The following is a 26,308-nucleotide window of genomic DNA, read 5'->3' as shown; positions in this document are numbered from 1 at the left end:
CTTAGTTGTACTCTTTTCTGGTACACTGATGTCAATGCTCATAAATCTGTATTTAACCAACATAGAAGCATATGCTTTCAATCATTCTTCTATATTAAGTTTTATGAATTTTGAAACAATTCATTACTGAAATGGTGCAGAATTTTTGATACACTTTATGTATTATAGAATCAATGCTGCAAGGAAAATTAAAGTACTGCAATGTTTATTGTTAATTGTCATTTGACAGCTTAAAGCCTTACACTTCCTACCAGCTACGAATAATGGCAACTAACGATATTGGAGACAGTGCTTTTAGTGCAGCAACAGAGCCAGTGACAACACTTCAGGATGGTAAGGATGATTCTTATCTGAATTTTTAACTTATCAGCCTTCTACTGTGCTCATATGAAAATTCTCCATTTTAGTTCTCAAGTTTTGCTACATCTTATTTCTGTTTCTCATCTACTTAGATAGAAAAAAACTACTCATATTAATAGACTGTTAATATTTACCTGCGATTATCTAAATTGAAAAAATCTTGATTGGGCATCAACTAAGTTGTATTAAGACAACAGTTGTGCAGGATGATAAACTCAGTTCCCCAGAGAGCAAAAGAAGGGAAGAAGGAATTCACTGCTAAGCAACAACCAGTGACAAAAGAGTGAGATAAATGATTGACTGTGAAGAATAGATTTACTTAAAACAGTTTCAAATTATGGCATATTTCATGTATACATAATCTTCACACAGTCTGTAATTTAATCTCTTGTCAAAACAAATAAATCTTACTTGTAGATGGGCCATTTAGTACCTAACTTATCTTGTATTGTTTAAGAAAATCTGCAGTGAGCTGTTGAAGTATATTCTGTTCATCTAATTCAGGCACAGAGATGATGTCAATGTTTTGTTTGGCCAATTGACAATGAATGCATTGAGGCCCTCAATAATCTTGCAGTATTTCTTGGTTGAACCTTATTGGAAATTGAGTTGCCAAAAGGAAACAGTATTAAACCTTATTTTTCAGTGCATTATCTATACAGTGAAATATATACCTGTATCTGTTCTTGCAATCCAATAGAGTACAGAATTTAGTAATAATAACAAATCACAATTTTTAAAAAATCATTCATGTGATATGAGTGTTACAAAATGAATATTTATTGCTGATTCCAAATTGGTCCTTGAGATGGTATTGGTGAGCCACCTTTTGAGTTGCTGCAGTCGTATGGTATAGGTAATGCTATTTGGATGGAAGTTCAAGAGATTGATCCAGTGGCAATGAAGGAATGTTAATATATACATCCAAGCCAGGATGGTTTATGACGTGGAATGGGAACTTGCAGGTATCAATGTTCCTGTGCACTTGTTATGTTTGTTCTTCTGGATTGTAGAGGTAGCTTGTTTGCAAGGTGCTAACAAAGGACTCTTGAGTTTATTTAGCATCTTTAATACAGTGATGTCCCAAAGTATATCGCTGGAGCATAAGCAGAAGAAAACTGATACTCATAAAGTTATCATTGGGGGAATTGGTTAGGGATACTAAGCTTAACAAGAAAATGGTTTCCGAAGTGTAACACCATTTTGAAACTCATATAAAAACACTCTTATGGATTCACCTCACATACAACATAGAGATACTGCTCCCTCCTCAATGTCATTCCAGAACCTAATGGGTCAACACGAAACATAAAATTATAATGTGTTGTTCAATTGATTCTGTTTTTCAGTTCCCAGTGAGCCACCAGTTATTCTTTCTGTGATTCCACGCACAACTACCTCGGTCCTTGTTCAATGGCAGGCAAGTCGTGTTCTTTGGGCTGAAACTAATCCCTTATGTATTGAAAGTGTTTTTGAGCTAATGATAAACAAAGAGCACTTTAACAGTTATTGCAATGTATTATTTAAATTATATTGTAGAAAGGACATCATTAGCAATGTTATAAAACATAAGACAACCAATCATTGTAATCAGGGCATGATAATCATTATATCTCAGCATGTTATATTCATAATGTGTTACTTTGTAACTGTTTTAAGAGCTTTGAATGTGATACCAGCACTGGCTAAACATCTAATATTTATTTAAAAAATGGACCTTCCATGTAATAATGGACTACAGACTTCCAATGTTGCATACTTAAAACTGGGATCTTCTAAATGTGTCAAAAAATATTGTCTGTGTAAAATCTGTACAGTCCTGTGAAGTGGCTTGACCTTTTGAGTACTGGTTTCATCAGGAAACATGAATGAAGTTATTCACAATGTGACAATGAATTCCTGTCTTGAAACATATCTTGAAAAAGTTCTATAATTCCTATTTGTCATGGCAGAAATACGCAGGATTGATAGCCCTCCATGCAAAGCTGTTTTTACAACAATAGCAACATTTTGCAGCGCAATGCTCCAGCTAATCCTTTCCCTTCACCTTGCGTAGCTGAAAATGTGCACAGCAGCAAGGAGGATTCCTCAGCAATACCATTTAAAAGGATAATCAATTACTTGCATACTAATTGCTGTATGATTTCTTCTGGCTGTTGCTTCATTTCTGAATAGTGTTTGGCGTTGTCAAGTACTTTATAGTTTCCGGAGGTTACTGAGACAGCTATAGCAAATCCTCAAGGAGTTTTTGCTGACTTCATAGTTCTAACACAAATTAGTTGCTCCCAGCCTTGGGTGCATCAGGAGGCATTCCCCAACCCGTGCCTCCTCCTCCATACCCACCTCCTACTGTTCCAGTCCGACCTGGAATACAGTATGATTTGGAAAATGAACAAAAGTCACACAAAGCAGGATAAAGGTCTGGAAGGGGGAGAGCATATAAATTAGGAACAGGAGTAAGCCTCTTGACCGCTTGAGCCTGTTCAGCCATTCAATTAAATCCTAGCTGATCTGATTGTAACCCCAACACTGCATTCCTGCCTATTCCCAATAACCTTTCACTCCCTTGTTAATCAAAAATCTGTCTGGGCCTGCCTCAAAAATATTGAGAGTCAGCTTCCACCACCTTTTGAGGAAGAGAGCTTCAAAGATTCTCACCCTACTGTAAGGAAAGGTTTCTCCTTATCTCTGCCTTAAATGAATGATCCCTTATTTTTAAATAGTGACTCCACGTTCTAGATTTTCCCACAAGAGAAAACATCCTTTCCACATCCACCCTGACAGAACCCTTCAGGATCTTCAAGGTTTCAATCGAATTGTTTTTACCCTTCGAGTCTTCAATAGATATAAGCCTATCTGTCCAATCTTTCCTCATAACGCTGCCTGTCCATTCCTAATATTAGTTTAGTATCGTCTTTCCTAAATTCCTTCTAATGCATTTAAATTTTCCTTGGAAAGGTGGTGGCATGGTGGTAATGGACCAACAATCCAGACAGCCAGTTTAATGCTCCAGGAACATGGGTTCAAATCCTGTTACGGCAGCTTGTGGAATCTGAATTTGGATAATAATAAATCTAATCTCCATGATGAAACAATCATTGATTGTTGTAAAAACTCATCTGCTTTGCCTGTGTCCTTCAGAGAAGGAAATTTGCCACCCTTAACTGGTCTAGCCTACATGTGAATCCAGACCCACAGAAATGTGATTGTCTCTTAACTGATCTCTGAAATTACTGAGCAAGGTAATTTCCAGGGAAATCACAGGTAGTGTTGCCAGCGACATCCGCATCCTATGAAGAACCTAAATAAAGAGACCAATACTGTACAGAGTATTCAAAACATGGTCTAGCTAATTCCCTGTACAACTGAAGCATAACCTCCCTGTAATTAATTGCCCTCACAATAAATGATAACATTCTATTAGTTTTCCGAACTATTTCTTGTAGCTATACTAGTCTTTTGTGATTCTGGTGTATGGGCCCGCTAAAGATATGCTAATATATCATAATGCCATTCTTGACATTGGATGGCGGGAAACGTGTCTCATCACTGGAGTAAGGGGACGATTAGTCCATTGTTTCGGCTGTCAGGAAATGTGTCCAGGGACTTCTCACGATATTTTCCACTTGTGCCACTAAACCCACCCGCCATGAGTGGGAGCAGAAAATCACAGCTGTTGGCTCTACATGACTGCTTTGAAATTTTCGAAGTGCTCTGCTGTAACATATTTAATAATGGCTTCTAATATTTCCCCTATGGCAAATGTTAGGCTAACTAGCCTGTAGTTTCCCGCTTGCTGTCTTTTTGAATAATTTGCTATTTTTTAATCTAACGGAGCCTTCCAGAATCTAGAGGATTTTGGAAAGTTGAAACCAATGCATCAACTGCCTCACTAGTCGCTTCTTTCAAGGCCTTAGGGCGAAATCGATTGGGACCCAGGAATGTATCAGTCCACAGGCCCAACAGTACCACTTCCCTGGTGACTATACTTTTCCTAAGTTGAATGCTCCCTTCCATTTCCTGTTTCTGGTATGTTACTTGTGTCCGCTTTAGTGAAGCTAATGCACAGTATCCTGTTTAAGTCATCCTCAGTCTCCCTATTTTCCAATATCAATTCCACCAATACACTTTTTTGTAGAAGCAATGCTCATTTTGTTAACTTCTTAAAAAACTTATCGATAAAAGCTCTTGGTATCTATTTTTAATTTTCTTATCAGCTTTCCATTGTGTCCTTAATCTTCCCCTTCATCTTAACCTTTTTGTCATTCCTTACAGTTCTTTATATTCTTTACAATCTTCTGACCTGCCACCCAACTTTGAGTAATATTATACTTTTTCTTTAAGTTAGATACTACCTTTAACTTTTTTTTAGTTAATCATGGACAGTGAGCCCACGTGTTGGAATTTTTCTGTCACATTGGAATGTGTCTATTCTGTGTATTTTGAAGTATCTCTTTAAATGTTTGCTACTGAACATCTGTTGACCTCTGCCTTAACTTCATTTTATAGTTCACTTTAACTAGGTCTGCTTTCATACCCTCATAATGGCTCTATTTAAGTTTAAAGTACTAGTCTTGAACACACTCCTCTCTCCCTCTAACTAAATACAAAATTCAATCATATAATTGCTGCTACTGAGGGGTGCTTTTACAATGAGGTTATCAATTAATCCTGTCTCATTGCACAATACCAGGTCTGGTATAGCTAGCTCTCTGGTTGGCTCCGGAATGTGCTGTTCCAAGAAACTATCCTGAAAACATTCCATGAATGCTTCATCTACGCTCCCTTTTCCCATCTAATTTTTCCACTCTGTATGTAGATTGAAATCCCTGTGATTATTACCATTCCTTTCTGACAATCTTCCATTATCTCTTTTATACTCTGGTGGAGAGACTCTTCCTGCTCAAAAAAGACAGTAGGACTAGGGGGCACAGCCTCAAGATAAAGGGGAGGCGGTTTAGAACGGAGTTGAGGAGGAACTTCTTCACTCAAAGGGTGGTGAATCTCTGGAATTCTCTGCCCGTTGAAGTGGTGGAGGCTGCCTCGCTAAATATTTTTAAGAAGCAGGTTGATGGGTTTTTGATAAGAGAGGGGATTAAGGGTTATGGGGAGAGGGCGGGAAAGTGGAACTGAGCCACAACAGATCAGCCATGATCTTATTGAATGGCGGGGCAGGCTCGAAGGGCTAGATGGCCTACTCCTGCTCCTATTTCTTATGTTCTTATGTTCTTATGTTCTACCTTGTAGTTACAATTATGGGGCCTGTATACCACACCCACAAGTGACTTGTTGCCTTTATTATTTCTTATCCCAACACAAGCCACTTCAACGTCCTGGTTTCCTGAATTCCAGTCATCCTCTCTAATGTAATAACCAGCAGAAGACCATTTTCTCCAAGGCTTAATTCTCCTAACTGAACTATGAAAGAAAGTGTGTGCAACATCCGCACTGAAATCCGAAATCTTCTGCAACAATAACTGCAACCTCAGAGCAGGTTGAGAATAGCACTCGGTAACTGTGAGGGTAATAATGGCAGTGAATGTTTCTGTGTCAGCATCCATCCAGGCTGGAGATATTTGCAATGTTTCTGTTTGCCATCCATCCCCACAAGAGGGAGATCATTCACAAAGAGGTAATGACAATTCATGGTCTCTTGCTAGAGAGAAAACAGCAGAGTGAACACATAGCTTCACTGGGATTGCAGACTTCCTTTGATGCAAGATGCCACTGACTGCACAACCTTGCTCTAAAGCACAGCTGAGAGCGATTTCACTCTTTCAGCATCCAGTTTGCCTGAACTCCATAATCCTAGACAGCAGGTTTCCAGTGAATGAAGCATTTCTCATGCAGTTGATGACTGCATACCCATCAACTTTCTGTTTCCAGTGGAACCCATGTGAGGCCTTGCACTCTGACAAGCTGGTACCTTTGCTACATGTGAGTGTCGGAAAACTGAAATAAGAACAGAAAATGCTGGAAACATTCAGTAGGTCAGGCAGCATTTGTGAAGGAAAACCATTAACATTAATGACACCTGATCAGTACCTGCACTATCCTCACCCCCCCACCCACCCACCCCCTGCTCTGGTGGCAGCCACCCATGCCCAATGTCTCTCCAAGTGCAGTTCCTACCTCTATGCTGTACTCTAAGTCACTCACTTCGTGTCAGTATCTGAATTGTTAGCTGCAAGTGTGAAATTAAATGATGGTGCTTTCATTATCACTGTCTTGTTTTTGTTCATTCGCTACCTAACCATGCTGCACTCCTTGGGTATCTGAAAGGAAGAAAGTACAAGAACAAGGTTGTAATTTGAGGAGTAGGGGAAAGTAAGACGCACGTGTTTACACCAGCTGCATATTGTGAATCAGAATAGATTATGTCATGAAGGGAGGTGGAATGTGAAATGCATAATTAGATGCCATCTTTGATAGTTTCAGCCTCTCTGCTGGCTACAGCTTCAATTGTAAGCACCTTGGTAAAGGCCAGCACCATCTCCTGCATAGTGGTCAGCTATGTAGGTGTGACTGTCACCCGCCAGTTAGCTCCTGCTCTGTGTCATTGAACGTTGTGCAGTCTGTTTATCTTATGTGAGTGTCATGGCTTAAATAGCTGCCAGTACATGTAAACTGTAAGATGTGAGTGAATATGTACGCTAAGTGAGTGAGGGAGTAGTGATGTATATGATTGTCACGTATGAGCCTGATTGTTGATAGCTGAATGGCGAGGTGTGGTACATTGAGCAGTGTGTGAGGTTAGTGGTGCAGAGAGTGATATATAACATTTGAAGACACATTCAGTGACATAGACCACATATGAGAGTGTTGAACCTCTTGCGGCACAGCATCCGAGTTCTCGGGGCTGACTTCCGGCAATACCTGCACTATTTGCTCTGACTGCCTTCTAAGCATGTGTTTGGAAGATCTCATGAACCCCTGCAGATACAAGACCCGCCCTTTGCACTTCTCCACCAAAGCCTCTAATACAATCTCCAAAAACTTGGAGCCTGATCATTGTGCCATTATTCAGTATTTCATTGGTCAAAATCAAATCAAATTCCTACATGGCTGTCGGTACCATCTTCAGTCAGAATGAACTTCACCTTTAAAAGATGCAGACTAGTTTTAAGTGCTGCTAGTCACTCATGATATTCATCAGATGACCAGACAACCAGCAGCTCAATCAGTGCTGACAGGACTGATATCATTTTAAAAAGCAGACAGCATAATGGGTGTGATGTGTGCATTGCAATCAATGGGCAAGGGCTAATCACAACCCCCACACCCAATTTTGGGGACTGTTGGATTTTTGAAAATTCATTTTACAAGATGTTGGTATCCCTGACACGGCCTGTATTTATTGCTCATACCCATCACCCCATAGCATTTCATTCAGTGAATCCTGAGCAAACCCATTCAAGAGTCAGTGGTATGTATCACACTCCAGATGGCACACTTTATTACATGCACAAAATCATCTTACAAATAGTAGATAAGTTAGCTATTAAATTCTACAAGTTGTTCTGACTGTTATTGGTCAATTTAAACAGTTTATAAATTAGTTCTGTTTCCTAGATTTGTCTATGACAGAGTAGGTAAAAGTATACCTCACCAGTTCATTTTATGCTTAACTGATGTTTGTAAATGGTTGGGATTGAACAAAAATGAGCATTGTTGCTAAGAGAAATTTTTGATTCCAGAATTTATTTAACTGATTTTAAATTCCTCAACTGCCAGGGTGAATTTTGAACTCATTTGGACTGATTTTCTCTCTGTGCAAGTGGATTGATTTTGACTGAGTTAAAACTTCACCCTGTATCTCTGGAATATTAGTTCTGGTCTTTGGATTCTTTATTCAGTGATACAATCACGATGATACCACAGCAGATAATAAAAGAAAATAACTCATTTGAATGCTGAAGAACAAAATCAAAATAGAAGTGAATTACCACATTTACATTACTACAGATATGTGATGGGTTTCAAGGTAATAAATGAAACAGTGAATGAAACTCCTGTTTGCTAAGTCTTTTCCTCATTTAGGTTCCTCCCTTCATTTTCTGAATACCACTCCGGGATAATTTCACAGTCACCAATTGCTTTCTGAAACTTTGTTCTCAATTGACCATTCTTTATGTGCAGATTTAGTCACTGAATGCTGGGTAACTTCTTAATATGACAGACATCACAAGCAAACCAATCCTAATCTCTTTGGACACGCAATAGGAGTTGTTGAGCAGCTGGCAGAGCGTGGTTAATAAAGAATACGGGATCTTGCATTTTATAATAGGGATATAAGAGTACAAAAGCAGAGAAATGATAAACTTGCACAAAATTTTGATTTGGCCTGAAATTGATTATTGTGTCTAGTTCTGGGCTCCACACTTAAGGAAGGATGTAAAGGCATTGAGGAGAGTGCAGAAAATGTTCATGAGCATAGCTTTGGCTATGAAAAACTTCAGTCTTTTGTATGATTTTAAGAGCAGGAGCTATTGTCAGTTTTAATGCCAAATTTTCTAACCACTCCAGTGCCTTGCTGGAGAGCAAGCGTAACTTCAGAATGTTGCCCTCAAACTTGAATTGGGGTAAAGTGTTATTACGTGGTCCATGGTTTGGCCAGAGTTTCTGCAGTGGCAGCCAGGTAAGGTTTTGAAGTGCCACTTGTATATCAAGTGACCATTTCCAATCCATATTCTATTGATGCACCTCTGAAAATTAAAGGCAGATCGTTGAGATGTTGGGTCAGAGACCATGGGTGGGATTTTACAACCTCGCTCGAGCAAGACCAGAAATTCCCGTCCAAGGTCAATAGAGATTTCCATTGTTGGAACCTCGCCTGCTCCGAATCTGTGGCAGGGGATGTGGTAGATTTCTGGCTCACGTGTTTCTTCGGAAGGTGTTTTCTGTCTCAGCTTTCCTCCAGGTTTTGTCAGTGTTTTGGAGTTGGAGATGTTTGATTCAAGTCTATAAAGTGTTTCGCAGAGCCATGTGGTGAGTTGGGAGTCCTGATGGTCTCTATGGATGGGAAAGGTCCAAGTTGCTGCTGATACAAGTTATTTCTCTGTGTGATACTGCGGCTTGTCAGATGGAAGGAGAGGTGATATTTGTAAAGATTGGTAATAACTGAACTGAAGCTGATCTCAAGTCTCAGAGATGATCCTCTTCAGTGAATGAAGTTGTGTGTGTCACTTTATTTGATGTGATGCATGAGGCCCATGCACACGCTCAGCTGTTGAGAAGACCAGTGCTTCGGCAAAAGTGTGAAGGAGGTAGTTTTTGCAGCCCAGTGAGCTAGTGAATGATGTTCACTTTGTCTTGGTCTTTTTGGCAGTCTTTAAGAGGTGGTGATGATAAGTTGGAGACAGTAAGTTATGGAGATAGGTGGGGGTTGGCTCATGCTGCACTCCCACCAAAGGCAACATTTAGGATGTTGTATGCCTTGCAATTTTCAAGTTGGAATGTGGAAACAATGGAACTTGGCTGGGTTTGTTTGCAGTTTTCACTTCAATTATGTGGATACATTCGAGACTTCTTACTGTGTTTACCCCAGTCCAATGCCAGCATCTCCACATCATAACATTTTTCTCCCCATTTGATGATCTTTTGAAGGCTCTGATTAAACCTTTCTCAACCATGCTCTCAGGAAGTCCAGATCCTAAATTCTGGTTGCATTAAAGATTCTCCATGTTACTGTTGCTTCTTTTATCCATCAACTGAAATCAGTGTCCTCAGGTTCTCAATATTTTTGCAAACAGGAACAGCTTCTGCCTTTCTACTCTGTCCAGAACTCTTATCATTTTGAACCCTTCACAAAAATCCCTTAACATTCCAACCTTAAAGGAGAACACATTATCTGGGTAATTCCGGAACACTTCAGCAGTCACAGGCATTCGGCCTCTGATCTTCGGGTAAGTGTTCTCCAAGGCGGCCTTCTCAACACGCGGCAGCGCAGTCGCTGAGCGGAGACTGAAAGCCAAGTTCCGCACGTATGAGGGCGGCCTCAACCGGGATCTTGGGTTCATGTCACACTAGCTGTAACCCCCACGACTTGCCTGGGCTTGCAAAATCTCACTAACTGTCCTGGCTGGAGACAATACACATCTCTTTAACCTGTGCTTTACACTCTCTCCACTCACAATGTCTGTACCTTGAAGACTTGATTACCTATAAAGACTCGCATTCCAATCATTATTTTGCAAATTGAGTTTGTGTCTTTATATGCCCTGTTTGTGAATAGAACTCCCACTCACCTGACGAAGGAGCAGCAAGCGCTCCAAAAGCTAGTGGCTTTTGCTACCAAATAAACCTGTTGGACTTTAACCTGGTGTTATAAGAAAAATGTTTGCAGGGCTATGGGAAAAAGGTGAGTGAGTGGGACTGAGGTGAGATACTCTTGCAGAGAGCTGGCATGGACACTACAAGTGAATGGCCTCAATCTATGCTGTATTCACTCTGTATTTTATGACCATGATCACTGGGTGACTTTTCTGCTCACCATTTTATGGGCATTTAGGGCCATTGTTTTAACACCGTTACTGCTTCAGATGGAATGAACTATTTTAGTTTGGATTTGAGTTAACCAGTTCCCATTTGTATGGTTAATAATTCTTCAGGTATGTCTTTTTACTCTAGAAGCAATCAGGAGAATTGATTAGGTTTGAGGAGATGGAGGAGAACAAGTAGTATGACGGAAGTAAAACCAAATTAAATTACCCAGATAATATGAAGATACAAACAGAATAATTTCTATGTTTTGTTTTTCCCTAGCCACCAAAAGAAGAAAGTTTTAATGGCATATTGTTGGGATTCCGCATTTACTACAGGGAGCTTGTGTATGAGAATATGCCAGAATTCAACACACAGTCCACTGGGGAGCCTTCTTCTCTACAGACAGAGCTAACCCGTAAGTAACAGCAGATGACAGATCTGTGGACAGCCTTGATTTGTTTCAAAAATATTTTCCTAAAACCTTTTGTTGTTTTAATGCATATGTCTATAGGGCTTTAAATTCTGACTGCTTGGTTTCCACTATGTCCAACTTGACAATGTTATTTCTGACAAAGCAATAAAAATGCAAATATTGCTTTTATACAAACATATAGCATCATTATCATATCAATTGTGGAGTCTACCACTCGCTCTTCAGTCATGTATATTTTTCTGACATGATAGATCTAACACTTGTGTTGATTGGAGATTGTCTACGGCCTTGCTTTGAATGCGATATATGTCATGTGAATGGTTGCCTCACGGATGTTTTGCAGTCAGAATTTGAATAATTTGACCATCTATTTACAGCCAAACTGATGCTATGCACACAACATTTTTTAAATTGGCTTCTTCTTTTATTCATATTTTCCCCATGTTATTCACTGCTGCCAGAATTCATGGTTCAATCAGTGATTTTTCTCAATATCTAACGTGATGTCAATTTTTTATATGCCTGTCACAGCCAACACAGTTGAAACTACCTAGGTGTACTTAATGGTAGGGATAAATGTTTACCCAGATTGTGAATTAACTTGTTGGACCTAAATTCTAACCCCCAGCCCCTGCAACACAAACATTATTTTGTTTATACCTTCATACAAATCAGAAGAGGGATGGAGAAACTGTCTACAGCCTTCCCCTGTGGATTAGAATGAAAGTAAACTGAGTCTATTTTGGTACAAAAAACATTTCATGTCCAAACCAAAAGGCGATGGAATTGGACCCCGGTGCCCATTGGTATACTCAGCCTGAACTACCAGCATTGGTTGTGCGTCATAGGTAGCTTCCCAAGCAAAGTCATAAATGTCAGACTCCTGACTCGCCGAGAACCTTTGGGTAAGTCCAGGGATGGAGGGTTTAAGTGGTGTATGGGTGGGGCAATTGCAGTGCCAGTAGTGTTGGAGAATCACTGTTGTTCCTCCTGACTCCATGAGATGGAGTTTTTCAACAAAATTTCTTTTTTAACCTGCCTGCTTTTGTTGGAAGCTGAGGGCACAGGGTGTGCTGAAGAACTGAAAGCGAGATAGGCCCAGTGCCTGTGACAAGAATTGCCAACTCACTTTGCAGTGGGGCCCTTCTGCAGAAGTTATGCGCCTTAAATAATTTAGGGGCGTAACAGTTATTTAGGGCATTCACTGGGAACGCTGATTTTGGGTGCTTGATTTGGGTATGAGCTGTCCCACTACCAAATTGTAGACTTTAAAACTGAAGAACCGTGGAAAACATTACAGTGCAGAAAGAGCCCATTCAGCCCATCATATCTGCACTGGCCAAAAAGAGAAGTAACTCATTTTGAGCCTACTTCCCAGCACCCAGTCAGTAGCCTTGCAGGTTACAGCACTTCAAGTGCAGATCCAGGTACTTCTTAACAATTCAGGCAGTGAATTCCAGGTGCGCACCACCCTCTGGGTGAAAAAGGTTTTCCCCATGTCTCTTCTGATCCTTCCACCAATCACCTTAAATCTGTGCCCCATAATAATGGATCCTTCAGCTATGGGAAACATTCTTTACTATCTACCCTATTTAGGTCCCTCATAATTTTGTACTCCTTTGCGCCTTTTTATGCCTAACTAACAGGCAGAACGCACATGAATTTTTATTCCATGACCTTCCTCTGTAACTGCATTTTTCACTGTGAATGGCTCAATTTGCAGATAACCAAGGTCAAAAATCGTGCTGCTTTAGAAGAAGAGGAGAAGTGTACCTCTTCCAATTCACCTGTACCAAAGGCGTGCTGATCTGATTAATTTTGGTCATAGTCGTTTGAGGAGTGTAATGCATAAATTAACTAATCCTTTCAACAAGCAAGTTGTTTTAGAGATGGTCCATTGATAGGAACATTTTATGACTTTAAGTCAGAGAAAATATGAACCAGAGATAAAAGAAATTCTAGTAATATCTGCAGTGGCCAAAAAGAAACAGATCTGTTATTGCACCGGCTAAACAACGAAAGGAGGAATTTGTCTTTGTTTGTACTCTCAATTCTGAATTATACATTTTAAGCCAAACAAATATGTCCTGTTGTCCCAGAAATGGAAAGCCAATGCCCTTTAGCACTTTTAAGATTTCAATTTGTAAACCCATAATGGAATATTAAATGTGTATTCAAGATGTCAGTCAAAAATAGTTCCAGGGTTTCATTCAGCTGGGTAACAGACGTTAATTTTTCTTGCTATCCAATGTGTTGCTGTGTATCTATTGCAGCATGCTCACAAATACTGACCTTCTGAATTAATGTTTCCACTGCATGGGTCTTAATACCGAGCATAAAGTGATAAGAATAATACCAGCTTGCACCTGTCAAGTTAGACAGTCACAGCAGGATGGTGAAGTAGTGCATTCATAACACAGTGCCATAGCATGGCAGGATATGGATTTGCAACCACTCACTGAATTCTTAATCTCAGCGCTGTGAGGAAGTGTTGATGAATAGTCCATCAAACATAGACAAGAGTGAAGATCAGAGGTTGAATCATCTCAATATTAACTCATGACAGGAGTTATTCTTGTGAATCTCCTCTGGAACCTTTCCAAGGACAGCACATCCTTTCTTAGATATAGGGCCCAAAACTGCTCACAATACTCCAAATGGGGTCTGACCAGATCCTTATACAGCCTTAGAAGTACATCCCTACAATTGTATTCTGGCCCAAATCCTCTTCTCACTAGGTTGGTTTAGAAGGAAAGTCAAAACAGCTTTTTCGCACAGATATCTGGCCAAAATAGCAGTCAAACCTGACTGAAGAAGTGGAGTTTTCAATCTGCATATTTCAAGAAGAAGCGCACTGGCTTCTAGCAGACGTCCTTCTGACTTGCTCAGAAGAGCAAATTCATACTGAATCATTTGGCAAGAGAACAGGAGCATTTCAGATAAATCCCACGGGCATATTTAATTGCTGCTAGTTGACCACATTCCGGGAATCCATTTCAGAGCAATTTAAAATCTATTCCGGAACACTTCATAATTTGGAGAGTCAGCTGACCACCACATCATGTTGTCATTGATTACACAGTTTACTGGGTCAGCTGATCGTTGCAGCATGTTTCCAGTGGTCATTACAACAGATCCCATGTTATCATCTGTTACATTCTAACCGCATGCACTGATAGCTTTAGAAGAGTCTGAGAAATCACTCTTTCTTAAGATGGTAATTGGAAACGTTTCAGGCGTGAGAATTCTGTTTTAGTTCACTGAAGAATAAAGGAGAATGGAGCTTTCTGGTGAAGAGCTTACAATTGTTTAATCCAAGAAACAAAGCCTTTCCCGTCGAAGTTCTGCAGTAAACCCATGTTGTGAAAAATTAGAATTTTGCAAATAAAGTGAATTAGTCTCTGCACGGGGTATTTACTACGTGTCCTAGACTTCCTATACTGGGTTGTCCTGGTGAATTAATAAGGTATTTTCTATCATGAACCAGCTTCTGTCATGTTACCACAGAATTGTTGTTTCCATTGTCCGCATAATAGTTGATGTCTCAGCATTTGAGGTTCTTTAAGATCCCATCAACGTTCCCGTTATAAATATCCTCCAAATATCTTTATTTAAGCTCATCTTTCAGCCAACAGGTGTAACAACCATTGTATGGAGAAGGCTGGTAATCAGCACCTGGGTAGGTAGTTTTAATAATAAGTGACTTCCCAGAGATTTGCCCAGATATGCCTGTCCCTGTGTCAATACAAAACACACAAGAGGTCACTTGGCTTCCAGACTCCATTTTGGATCAGGGTATATTGTCCTTTCATTCTGTTATGTTAAAAATTAGAGTGCCCATCCTTTGTTAGACCTACGGCCACATTATGCAGGAATAACAGTCAAAAATCTTTAATAAATTTGTCAGAGAGAATTTCCCCTTTGTGAAACAGTGTTGAGTTGTTCTAATCACACTAGGCTTTTCTAGTGCATTGTTAGATTCCAGCACTTGGTTGACTGATGTCAGGTTAGCTGACCTGGAGTTCCCTGTTTTCTCTCTCCCTATTTTCCTTGAATAGCGGTATTACATTTGCTAAGTTCCAATATTCCAGGACCGTTCTAAAATCTAGGGAATTTTGAAAAATCATAGCCAGCACTTCAGCTATCTCTGCAACAATCTCATTTCAAACCTTAGGATGTGGCCATCAGATCCTGGGGATTTGTTGGATTTTAGTACCCTGAGTTTCTCTTCTTTATTCTGCTGATTCTAATTACTTTAATTTCCTTACTCTTATTAGCTCCTCAGTTAGCCTCTGCTTCTAGTATGTAATTTTAAAATATGTTCAGGGAGCAAGTAGCTAGTTATGTGGCAAAAGCAGTTCAGTGATAACTCTGAAGTGGGGATGTAAAATTCTGGCCAATATTGTAAATGCTAAAATTTTTGTAGGTGAAGATGAGACTATTTAGAGGTACCCATACACAGGCAGGGTTAGAATTTGGAAAATACGTTAAAAAGGCAAATATAATTCTACATTCTTTTTTATTAATTCATGGTATAGTATATATGGCCATTAGTAAGATGATAGGTGAAATTCTCCCATCCCGAATGCCACAAGAATTGTAGCGGGCAGGGGGTGGACCACGGAAAGGTCCGTTGACCTTGGGCGGGATTCTCTGGTTTTATAGCGAGTGCGGCTGGAGAATCCCACCCGATATCAAGTACAGTTGATAAGCAGTATAGTTTTGGACATTCCTTTATAGGAATCACAGAGCCACCATCGAAAAGATGTGACTGATTTACTAGGATAGAATCAGAGATGAGAGAATACAGCTATGCTGATGGACCTGCTGGCCAGAGGTGTTTCACTCGAACAGAGAAGGTTAAGGAAAGCCTAGTAAAAATGTTCAAAATGATTAAAATATTTAAGAGGTAAACAGTAAAAGATACTTTTAATACTTTAACTGGTCAATTAATCATTGCAGGATATTAATTTAAGGTTAGTACTAAATTAATTTAGTATTGCCCATTAGTGCCCTAATGGGCTTCTTCCAATTGACATTGATTGATAGGATTTTTCAGGAGAGCCATCGAAAGGACACCGAAAGGGAAAATTTCAAAGAAATGTGCTTCATGCAAAGTGTTGTTGAGACTGCGATACTTTATCATAAATGGCAATTGAAGTTTATTCAATCACTGTATTTAAGAAGAAGCTTAACACTCAAAGAAAAATATGGTAGGTTATGGGGAAAGAGTATTGGGTATAGATAGCTGCACGAGTTTGAAATAACACAGGCCTGATAAGCTGAAATAGCCTCCTGTGTTTAAATTTCTTTGATTTTATTAAAAGTAATCAGCTTACAGAGATGTTTTAGTATTGAAGATTAGGAAAATCAAACATGAGTGAACAAAATGCCTTGTCTCAAGAGCAGTATTAACTAACAGCATCAAGTGTCATTCACTTTAATTTGAAAACACAACTTCAATTTGAGACACTGAAAAATAAACGCCGTTTCACATGTTTAAATAGGTTTGTAACGTGTCTTGCCATAAATGTAGCGCTGACGTTTTTCCAATGTCAACAGCTGTTATAAATTGGAATTTGAGTATATCATTAATTTCAAAAATATACTTAAAAGGAGATTTTGTCACTTTTTATGTCTTGTTAATTGATACTTATCCTCTGTGTTGTCAGTGAGCATTTGCAGATACTAATCTTCTAAACCCGGATTCACTTATTTTGCTTTGCTTGCCTCACATAGCTGAGAGTAGCTTCAAGACAGTGAGCAGCTCCACAGTAACCGAGTTCGAACTAACACGTAAGTGTAGACACACCCTCCTTTTGTTTTAATGTTCTTATTCCCTTGTCATAATCTTATTTCTTTACATAGCTCAGGATTTACAAGTATTCAAATTCACTTAACTAAGTCAATGGTTTGGCTATGCTGTACCCTCTTTTGAATTCAGTGTTCTTAAACTGCTAGAAAGCAATGTGCCACTTTGCCATTTCTGCAAAGTGGATTAGATACATTTGAGATCAAATCACTTAATCTGACTTCAACAAATATTTTATCTGTAAATATTTCTGTAATTCAGTTGCTTCTGTTCTTTCTTTCTGTTTCTATCTCTGTGGTCTAAGTGGCCTCCTTCTATGCTATAAATGACTCTGGCCTGAATTTTCTTCCTCGATGCAGATAGTGGGAGTTGGGTTAATTTCCAGTTCAGCCCGCCTGCCTCAGGAGGAGATGCCTGCAAAGGCATGATCTTATTGTCGGGTGTGGATGGAGACTGGTGGGGGAGCAGCCAATCTGGGAAAAGGTTCGGAGGCAACTGCAGGAGGATGTGGAGACAGGCTGTTAAAAGACCCACATCAGTGTTGTGGGACTTAGTGCTAGTTAAAACAAAAACACAAAAGCCCTCCAGCACTCACCCCTCACTTCCCGCAGACTCAATTCGGGGATGGATGGGTTATGCCCATCCATGGCACGTCACTACCTCCACCCACCTCCTAAGACACCACATGTCCCCTGTGCCAAGCTATAGGGAATAATGCCAAGCCTTTCCACTTGCCCTTGTTCCACTTAAGCCAACCTCTGCACTTTCATGTCCACTGACTCATTATACACAGTAAAGAACTAATGAAATTTACAATGAGGTGGCAGTGTTGTGGTAATGTCACTGGACTGGTAACCCAGAGGCCCAGACTAATGCTATGGGGATAAAGGTTCAAATTGCACCTAGGTGGAATTTAAATTGTTAATAAAATAGAATTAAAAGCTAATCCAGTGGTGACCATAAAACCATTGTTGATTGTCGTAAAAACCCATCTAGTTCACTAATGTCCTTTAGAGAAAGAAAGCTGGTCTACATGTGACTCCAGACCCACAGAAGTATGGTCATCATTTAAGTGCCCTCTGAAATGGCCCAGCAAGCCACTCATTTGTGTCAAATTGCGACAAAGAGATCCATCAAAGATGCCAAAAGTCAGTACTGGATCAAGCTAGAATCCCAGGCTAGCCAACTGGATTCTAGCCAACTATGGCATGGTCTGCAAGACATAAAAAGCTACAGGATGAAGTCAGATAAAATCACCAGTTCCAAATCAACTGTCCCTGATGAGATCAATGCATTATATGCCCGTTCTGAGCAAAAGGTCAGCGAGAACACGCCATCCATCCCGGAAGCCTCGGACAAACCTGTAACTGAAGTCAACATTGCAGACGTCAGAGCGCAATTTCCCACAGAAAGCAACTAGCCCAGATTGGGTACCAGATGAGCACTCAGGTCCTGTGTGGACCTATGTGGAGCTATTCCCACACATCTTCAACCTGTCTTTACACCAATCTCAGGTCCATACCTACTTCAAGAAAATGACCATCATCCTGGTACCAAAGAAAAGCCAGGCAGTGTGCCTTAATAACTATGTCTGGTGGTTCTGATATCCATCGTTATGAAGTGCTTCGAGAGGTTAGTAATGGTACAAAACTATTCTTGCCTCCCAGAATGCCTGGATCCACTACAGTTCGCTTATCGCTGCAACAGGTCCACAGCAGACACCATCTCCCTGGCCTTATACTCAATCCTGGGAATACCTAGATAATAAAGACATCTATGTCAGACTCCTCTTCATAAAAGGATACAAAAGTCTGAGGACACGTGCCAAACGACTCAAAAACAGCTTCTTCCCTGCTACCTTCAGACTTTTGAATGGACCTACCTCGCATTAAGTTGATTTTTCTCTACACCCTAGCTATGATTGTAACACTACATTCTACGCTCTCTCGTTTCCTTCTCTATGTACGGTATGCTTTGGCGGTGCAGCATGCAAGAAACAATATTTTTCACTGTATATTAATTCATGTGACCATAATAAATCAAATCAAAGTCCAAAAGGAGTGAAACCTGGTGGACCACCTGTCATCAACCTCAGAACTGGAAACAACATTGACACGCCCAGCCCTGTCAACCCCGCAAAGTCCTTTCTAACAACCGGGGCTAAAATTGATGGTGTCCGAAGGGGCACTTCAATGCCTTTCACCAAGCTCAGTAACACCGCTACTGACTAAGCTGACCAAGTGCTAAAAGACATAGCTGCTAGACTGGGACTTTGGGAGCTGATATGAGAGCCAATAACAGGGAAAATTTTACTTAATCTTGTTCTCATCAATCTACTCATCACAGATGCATCAGTCGATGACAGTGTTAATAGGAGTGACAACAACACGGTTCTTGTGGAAACAAAGTACTGTTTTCACATTGAGGATACCCTCCATCATGTGTGGCATTATCATCGTTTTAAATAGGTTAGATTTGAAACAGATCTAGCAACTCAAAGTTGGACATCCATGAAACGCTGTGGGCCATCAGCAGCAGCAGAATTGTATACAACCACAATCTGTAACCTCATGGCCCAACCTATTCACTCTACCATTACCATTAAGCCATGAATTACCTGGTTAAGAAGGCATATCTAAAAATGAGGTGTCAACGCGATGAAGCCACAACACAGGACCTCTTGCATGCTAAATAGCAGATACAGCAAGCAAATGACAGAGCCAAGAACTCCTACAACCAATTGGTCAGATCTTTGCTTTGCTGCTCTGTCATATCCAGTTGTAAATCATGGTGGACAAGTAAATAACTAACTGGAAAAATATCCCCATTCTCAATGATGGGAAAGATCAGCACTGCAAAAGACAAGACTGAAGCATTTGTATCCTCTTCCTAAGATCTCCAGCATAACAGATGTCAGTTCTTCAACCAATTTGATTCATTTCACATGATAGCAATAAATGGCTAAAGCCATTGGATATGGCAAAGGCTGTGGCCCCTTACAACATTCTGGCACTAAGACTGCAGACTTCTGCTCCAGAACTAACCATGCCCCAGCCAAGCTGTTCCATTACAGTTACATCACTGGCATCTACACAGCAAAGTGGAAAATTGCCCAGGTTTGTCCTGTACTCAAAAAGCAGGACAAATGCAATCCAGCTAATTACCGCTTCATTAGTCTACTCTCAATCTTCAGCAGGGTGATCAAAGATGTCATTGACTGCTATTAAGCACCATTTACTCAGGAATAACCAGTGCATTGACTCAGCAATAACTAACTCAGTTTGAGTTCCACTGGGAACACTCAGCTCCTGACCTCGTTGCAACCTTGGTTTAAACATGGACTAAAGAGCTGAACTTGTGAGGTGAGGGTGACTGCCCTTGATATCAAGGAGTCTGAGCAAAACTGAAGTCAAAGGGAATCTAGGGGTAAACTCTCCACTGGTTGTAGTCATACATAGCACAAAGGAAAATAGTTATGGTTATTGGAGATTAAGCATCTCAGTCCTGGGATGCTTGACTTCCAACAACCACAGCTGTTGTGTCCTAGGCCCAGTCATCTTCAGCTGTTTCATTAATGACCTTCCCTCTATCAAGAGGTCAGAAGTATAGATATTGGCATATGATTGCATAATGCTCAGCACCATTTGTGACTCTTCAGACACTGAAACGGTCCATGTTCATATGCAGCAAGACCTAGACAATATTCAGGTTTGGACTGATAAGTGGCAAGTGACATTCACGACACACAAATGCCAGGCAATGGCCATCTCCAGCAAGAGAGAATCTAATTATTTCCCCTTGATATTTAGTGGCATTTCCATTGCTGAATTATCAACATCCTAGGGGTTACCATTGACTAGAGCTTGAACTGAACCAGCCATATAAATACTGTGGCTGCAAGAACAAATTAGAGTCTGGGAATTCTGTGGAGAGTAACCCACCCCCTGAGTCCCCAAAGACTGTTTTTCCATCTACAAGCCACAGGTCAGGATTGTGATGGAATACTGTCCATTTGCCCGGATAAGTCCAGCTCCTTCAACACTCAAGAAGTTTGACACTGTCAAGGACAAAGCAGCCCGCTTTATTGGCGCCACATCCACCACCTGAATCATTCACTCCCTCCACCACCGATGCACAGTGATAGCAGTTCGAACCATCTACAAGATGCACAGCAGCAGCAGGGCCCTTTTGATAGCATCTTCTAAATCAGTGAGCTCAACCGCCTTAAAAGTCAAGGGCCGCAATACATTGGAACACCACAACCTCTCAAATTCTCTTCCAAGTCATACTCCACCCTGATTTGGATCTATGCAGTTGCTGCTTCATTGCTGTTGGATCATAATCCTGGAACTCCCTTTCTATTAGCACTGTTGGTGCGCCTGCACCACATGGACTGCGGTCGCGGCACCAACAATCCAAGACCAAATAGTAATATGAGTACAGTAGGATTTTTTAAAAATTGCTTTTAAAAGTAATTTATGTTTCTTTCTGGAGCATTGGTGTTTCAACAACAAGTGTCGTCAGTCATGCCTAATTATGTATAAGTAGCTGAAAGTTCAGACCATCAATACTGTTGTTGAAACAGCACATCCCAGAGAAAACATTGCTTGATTGTCAGCTCAAGTGGTCTCCGTGGTCAATTTCACAATGTTTACTTACACAAAGTTAAATGATTTCAAGGGCTTGGAGATTTTATTATTAATACTTTGAAGGGTCTGGATGATTGACACACTCATTGCCTTCTAGTGGAATGAGTTTTTCAATATAGTAGAAAGTTATGAATGAATTACTTCTGAAAGCATTCTTACACATCCTGTCACTATAGGGTGCATAGATTCTATGCAATGTATAGTGGGTTAATGGGCATGGAATTAGTTTAGCGTTAAGGGCTGTAGGGGGTGAGTGGAAGGAGTGCTTGGAATGGAGGCATAAGAGGACATGATTGCATGAGGAACATAACCTGGCATGGGATACATGACGAAGACCATATGAACTTACCTTTTAAAAGGTCCTCTCAAGCACGCATCTCTGGGGTCGTGAACCATGACCTTTTAAATATCTAGTCCAATTCCATAAAAATTGTGGATCAGTAGGACTCATACATCTCAGTGATGGAACTGGCAAGGTTGGAAGTGCTGGGTCAAGCCTTTGGCAGGAACCAGCCACACCATTTGAAGAAAATTAGACAACCTGGGAATTGGGGCTCAAAATGTCGAAAGCAGTACCCCCTGCCCTTTTAAAGGGTCCCCATGTCCCTGACTCAGTGAAAATCCAGGCCTATGGTCCTGAGCCTATGACACTAATTCCCTTACTTCTCTCCTTTCCTTATCTCCTGTTGCTAGCAGCTAACTTCATTTCCACCCATTGCTTTTGAAAGAGGCAGAGCAAGGTAATAAACTTCACAGCTTAATTGTGCAATTATATTGAAATATTTATTCTTTCCCTCCTTTGTTCTTTCCTCAGACATTGCAAGCCATTAAAATTATTTCTGTGCAATGAGCCAGCTACCTGCCTAGCTCTATTCAAAGAAATAAGCAAATCATGTTAAAACATAATTAAATAGATTTGATAGTTATTTTAATTGTTTTTTTTTGTTTTTTCATTTGACTGGGTAGGTAAACATTAAAATCAAAGGAAGAAAAAAATGTTAAATTTAGTTAAATGGAAATTATGTTTTCAACACGTCTCCCACAGTAAACCATTATACAACCATACCCATTTCTTACATCCTTTGCTTTTCACTGTGCAGTTACAGTGATGTGGCATGTCAACATGCCCTGACAATGTCAATGCCCCTGCCAATCCTCTTGTCAGCCTGCTGAAGCAACATTTTTTATGAGGAATCTTGGTCAGCCTGTTTATCAGATCACCCCTTGTGTGAGGGAGAAACTGCCCTTCACTTTTATACTTTTACTGATGCCACAATTAGTATTTTGCTATATCTTAAAGAGCATATATATCAAAATTTCCTACACTTGCACATGTGTATACATTACTGAGCCTAACATGCAAATAAAAATCTATACAAATATTTATGCCATGTTATGTACAAATCCAGAAATATTCAAATACATTCTTCATATTTTAAATGTATGTGATTATGAATAACCTGCCGCAAACACAAAACATTTTAATGTAAGTATATGTCACTGCAGATCTTGGTTGGAAGTAGTGCATTGTGCAATGTTGCCTCTCAATTTAGCAAACATCGCAGTTTTTTTGGAAGTATACAAACCGTTTAAATGGGAGAAATATGCAGGGCTTTGACAGATTTGGAGTACTGGCAACTACTGAAATTTAGTTAAGCTTGAGTGACAGGATTGGTTGAGAAACATTAAGAATGCTACACTTCACTCTGCTCAGTGATAACTGCGGAGTGAAGTGTGCAAGAAGACAGGCTCATGCATATAATCAACTGAACATGTCTTTTCAGGACAGGAGATCCAACATGACTAGAAATCACCAGAAAAATGGTGACTTTTTTTTCTGAAAGAATTTTTCTCACTTTCCTATTTCCTTTTTTCAGAGCATTGTTCTCCTTTGATAAAAAACTTTCATGACAATTACATGTCAAGGCTAATTTTATAATTATGCTTATTTGAAATATGTAGCAAAGTTTTTGCATTATTTTACTCTGTAGAACTGAAGAAATATACAAGATATGAAATCCTAATGAAAACCTTTAATGTAGTGGGTGAGAGTCCTGCCAGCAGCCCTAAAGAGGTCTATGTTGGAGAAGCAGGTAAGCAAATGATGGCAAGAGGGACAACTATTTTGCTTTTCTTTTGGCCTTTTATTTGCTTTATTTGACCATCACTGAATCTCTGTATTGTTTCCCCACCAGTTCCTACAAAAGGTCCTCAGAATGTAAAAGTACATCCTCTCACAGCAACTCAATTGGAAATTACATGGGATCCTCCCCCACTAGAGTCACAGAATGGCAAGATACAGGGTTACAAGGTAAATTTAGATTTAACGGCTTTGGTGAGGTCCCTCTGAGTGTTATAAAATCAATGTTATACTTACAGAGAACACCCCAATGATGCTCCTTTACATTCCAGAGTTGCTTTTCTGACACTTGGGTTCTGTGGAAATTGGTTAATTTGCACTTCTGACAAATTCTGCAGTAACAAGGAAAAATCAGAATTGATCATTTTCATTTGTAATAATCAGATTTTCCCCAATGACCAAAGAGTTTTATCCAGGCTGCTACAGTGAGGCGCTATATTAACGATCACATGAGTTGTCTAGATGCTAAATCAATCCATATCAAGCCAGTGGACAATACTGTTTAATTGATTATCCTTCACTTTTAATTTAAATTTTCAGGTGTTGAAATAGGTGACTATGATTGGATTAAGATAGAAGCTAAAATGTAATAAACTTGAAAAAGAACTATTTTTAAAAAGATGTGAATTTTAAAATCATATGTAATTTGACATTCAGTAATTATAAAAACAGTACACCATTAAAAACCCAATCCTTAATCCTTTTACATGACACATTAAAAAGTCATCATGCAGGTACAAATAAGTAGAAAGACACATGGAATGTTGGCCTTTATTGTAAGGAGGATGGAGTACAAAAGTCGGGAAGTCCTGCAACAACTGTATAGGGCATTGATGAGATCACACCTAGAGTACTGGATACAACAGGACTCGGCACTGATCCTTCATGATGAAACAACCTGTGTCTAACCTGATAGGTGAAAAATGGACACATGGGCAATTGCTGAGGATAACTAGCATCTTGTACTGCAGAAAAGAATCAAGCAGGACAAAAAATTGACTAGTTTAGGATGCATGTTTGAATCAGCATGAATCTTCACTTTATGTTTTATAAGTATTACATATAATACTGAATACTTCTATTATTGTTCCATCTTACCATTATTCATCTTTTATAAAAACTGTGAATAACTCATTTACAGATTCATTACTGGGAGCTGCAGGACCAGAATGAAACACAGAAGATGAAGATCCTCTTCCTCCCAGAGAACACCATCAGACTTAAAAACCTGACCAGCTATACTGTGTATATGGTCAGTGTGTCAGCATTCAATGCTGCTGGGGATGGACCCAAGAGTGACCCAGTTGAGGGAAGGACACATCAGGCCGGTAAGAGAATGAATTACTCTTTATGCAATATTCAGAGCCTTTATCAAAGTGATATACAGTAATCGTATTATGCAAATATAGTTATTATTGAAATCTCCATGGTACCCCGATAATCCATGGAAACACTGCAAATGGTCTTTATGCCCCTGGTATTTACACAGTGGATTACAGGATTGTTACACATAGGGCAATAAACCTTCTTTATAGTTGCATAGTAGTTTGGAAGCCATACTTAATTTCTTGTCAGGTGAATTCTGTCAGTATCTCAGGAAAGTCTATTGAATATGACTGGTAAATGACATGACTAGACCTATAAAGTTGGGCTGGATTACTCAGTCTATCCATACCCAGGAAAAAGTAGTAACTTCTGATTCTGGTGTTAACAATAGAGTTATAAGGTAAATGCACAATCGAATATAGCAGCACTTGGCCAGTTCGTCATATGTCACCTACATTATTTGACTGTGATATTTCATTGTATTATGTTGCCTTTAGAAAGAAGAACTATTATTCTGCATCTTGCCCATGTAGCCACTTTCAGAAATGCCATGCCTTCCTTCAGCATCATACTGAAACATCCTTGTTAAAGTAGTAGTGAATTTACTTCCTCCTGCTATCTCCTGCAGCGCAGAAAAAAAGGACATGTGGAAATTAGCTTACACAATACATAAGCTTGGAGATCACAAGTAAAATATGTTAGGATTCCTGAAAGAAATTAAGATAAAGCAACAAGATATTAATTGATAACTTCAAATTTACGGCACCTCTGGGTCGCCATGATCATAATATGATTGAATTTTACATTCAATTGGAGGGAGAGAAGATTAGTTCCAAGACTAGTATTTTAAACTTATATAAGGGCAATTGTAAGGAAATGAAAGCAGAACTAGCTCAAGCGAATAGACAAATGAGCATAAGGGATAGGTCAATAGTGATACAGTGGCAAATATTAAAAGGGGTACTTCAGAATATACAAAAAAAAATCCAACAAGAAGGGAAGGTCTCAAGGGAAAGAGTCACCATCTGTGGTTAACTAAAAAAGTTATAGGTAGTATGAAATTGAAGGAAAAAACATAATTGTGCAAAGACAGGTGCCAGATC

At 39.7% G+C, this 26,308-nt stretch overlaps 1 protein-coding gene across 1 annotated transcript in view; it reads left to right on the top strand.

The window, feature by feature from the left end:
- sdk1a (sidekick cell adhesion molecule 1a) overlaps nt 1-26,308 on the top strand; it is an 815,932-nt gene that overhangs the window by 746,368 nt on the left and 43,256 nt on the right. The window contains exons 31-37 of the mRNA XM_080206403.1: nt 230-333; nt 1,710-1,780; nt 11,125-11,260; nt 17,018-17,074; nt 23,731-23,832; nt 23,935-24,050; nt 25,021-25,207. Coding sequence (XP_080062529.1) covers nt 230-333; nt 1,710-1,780; nt 11,125-11,260; nt 17,018-17,074; nt 23,731-23,832; nt 23,935-24,050; nt 25,021-25,207 — 773 coding nt within the window. The remainder of the gene's footprint in view (nt 1-229; nt 334-1,709; nt 1,781-11,124; nt 11,261-17,017; nt 17,075-23,730; nt 23,833-23,934; nt 24,051-25,020; nt 25,208-26,308) is intronic.

The sequence above is a fragment of the Carcharhinus amblyrhynchos genome, chromosome 18 (genome assembly GCF_965287045.1).
Source record: "Carcharhinus amblyrhynchos chromosome 18, sCarAmb.v2.hapA, whole genome shotgun sequence".
NCBI classification, from domain to species: domain Eukaryota; kingdom Metazoa; phylum Chordata; class Chondrichthyes; order Carcharhiniformes; family Carcharhinidae; genus Carcharhinus; species Carcharhinus amblyrhynchos.
This window is presented reverse-complemented; position numbering and strand designations above follow the sequence as displayed.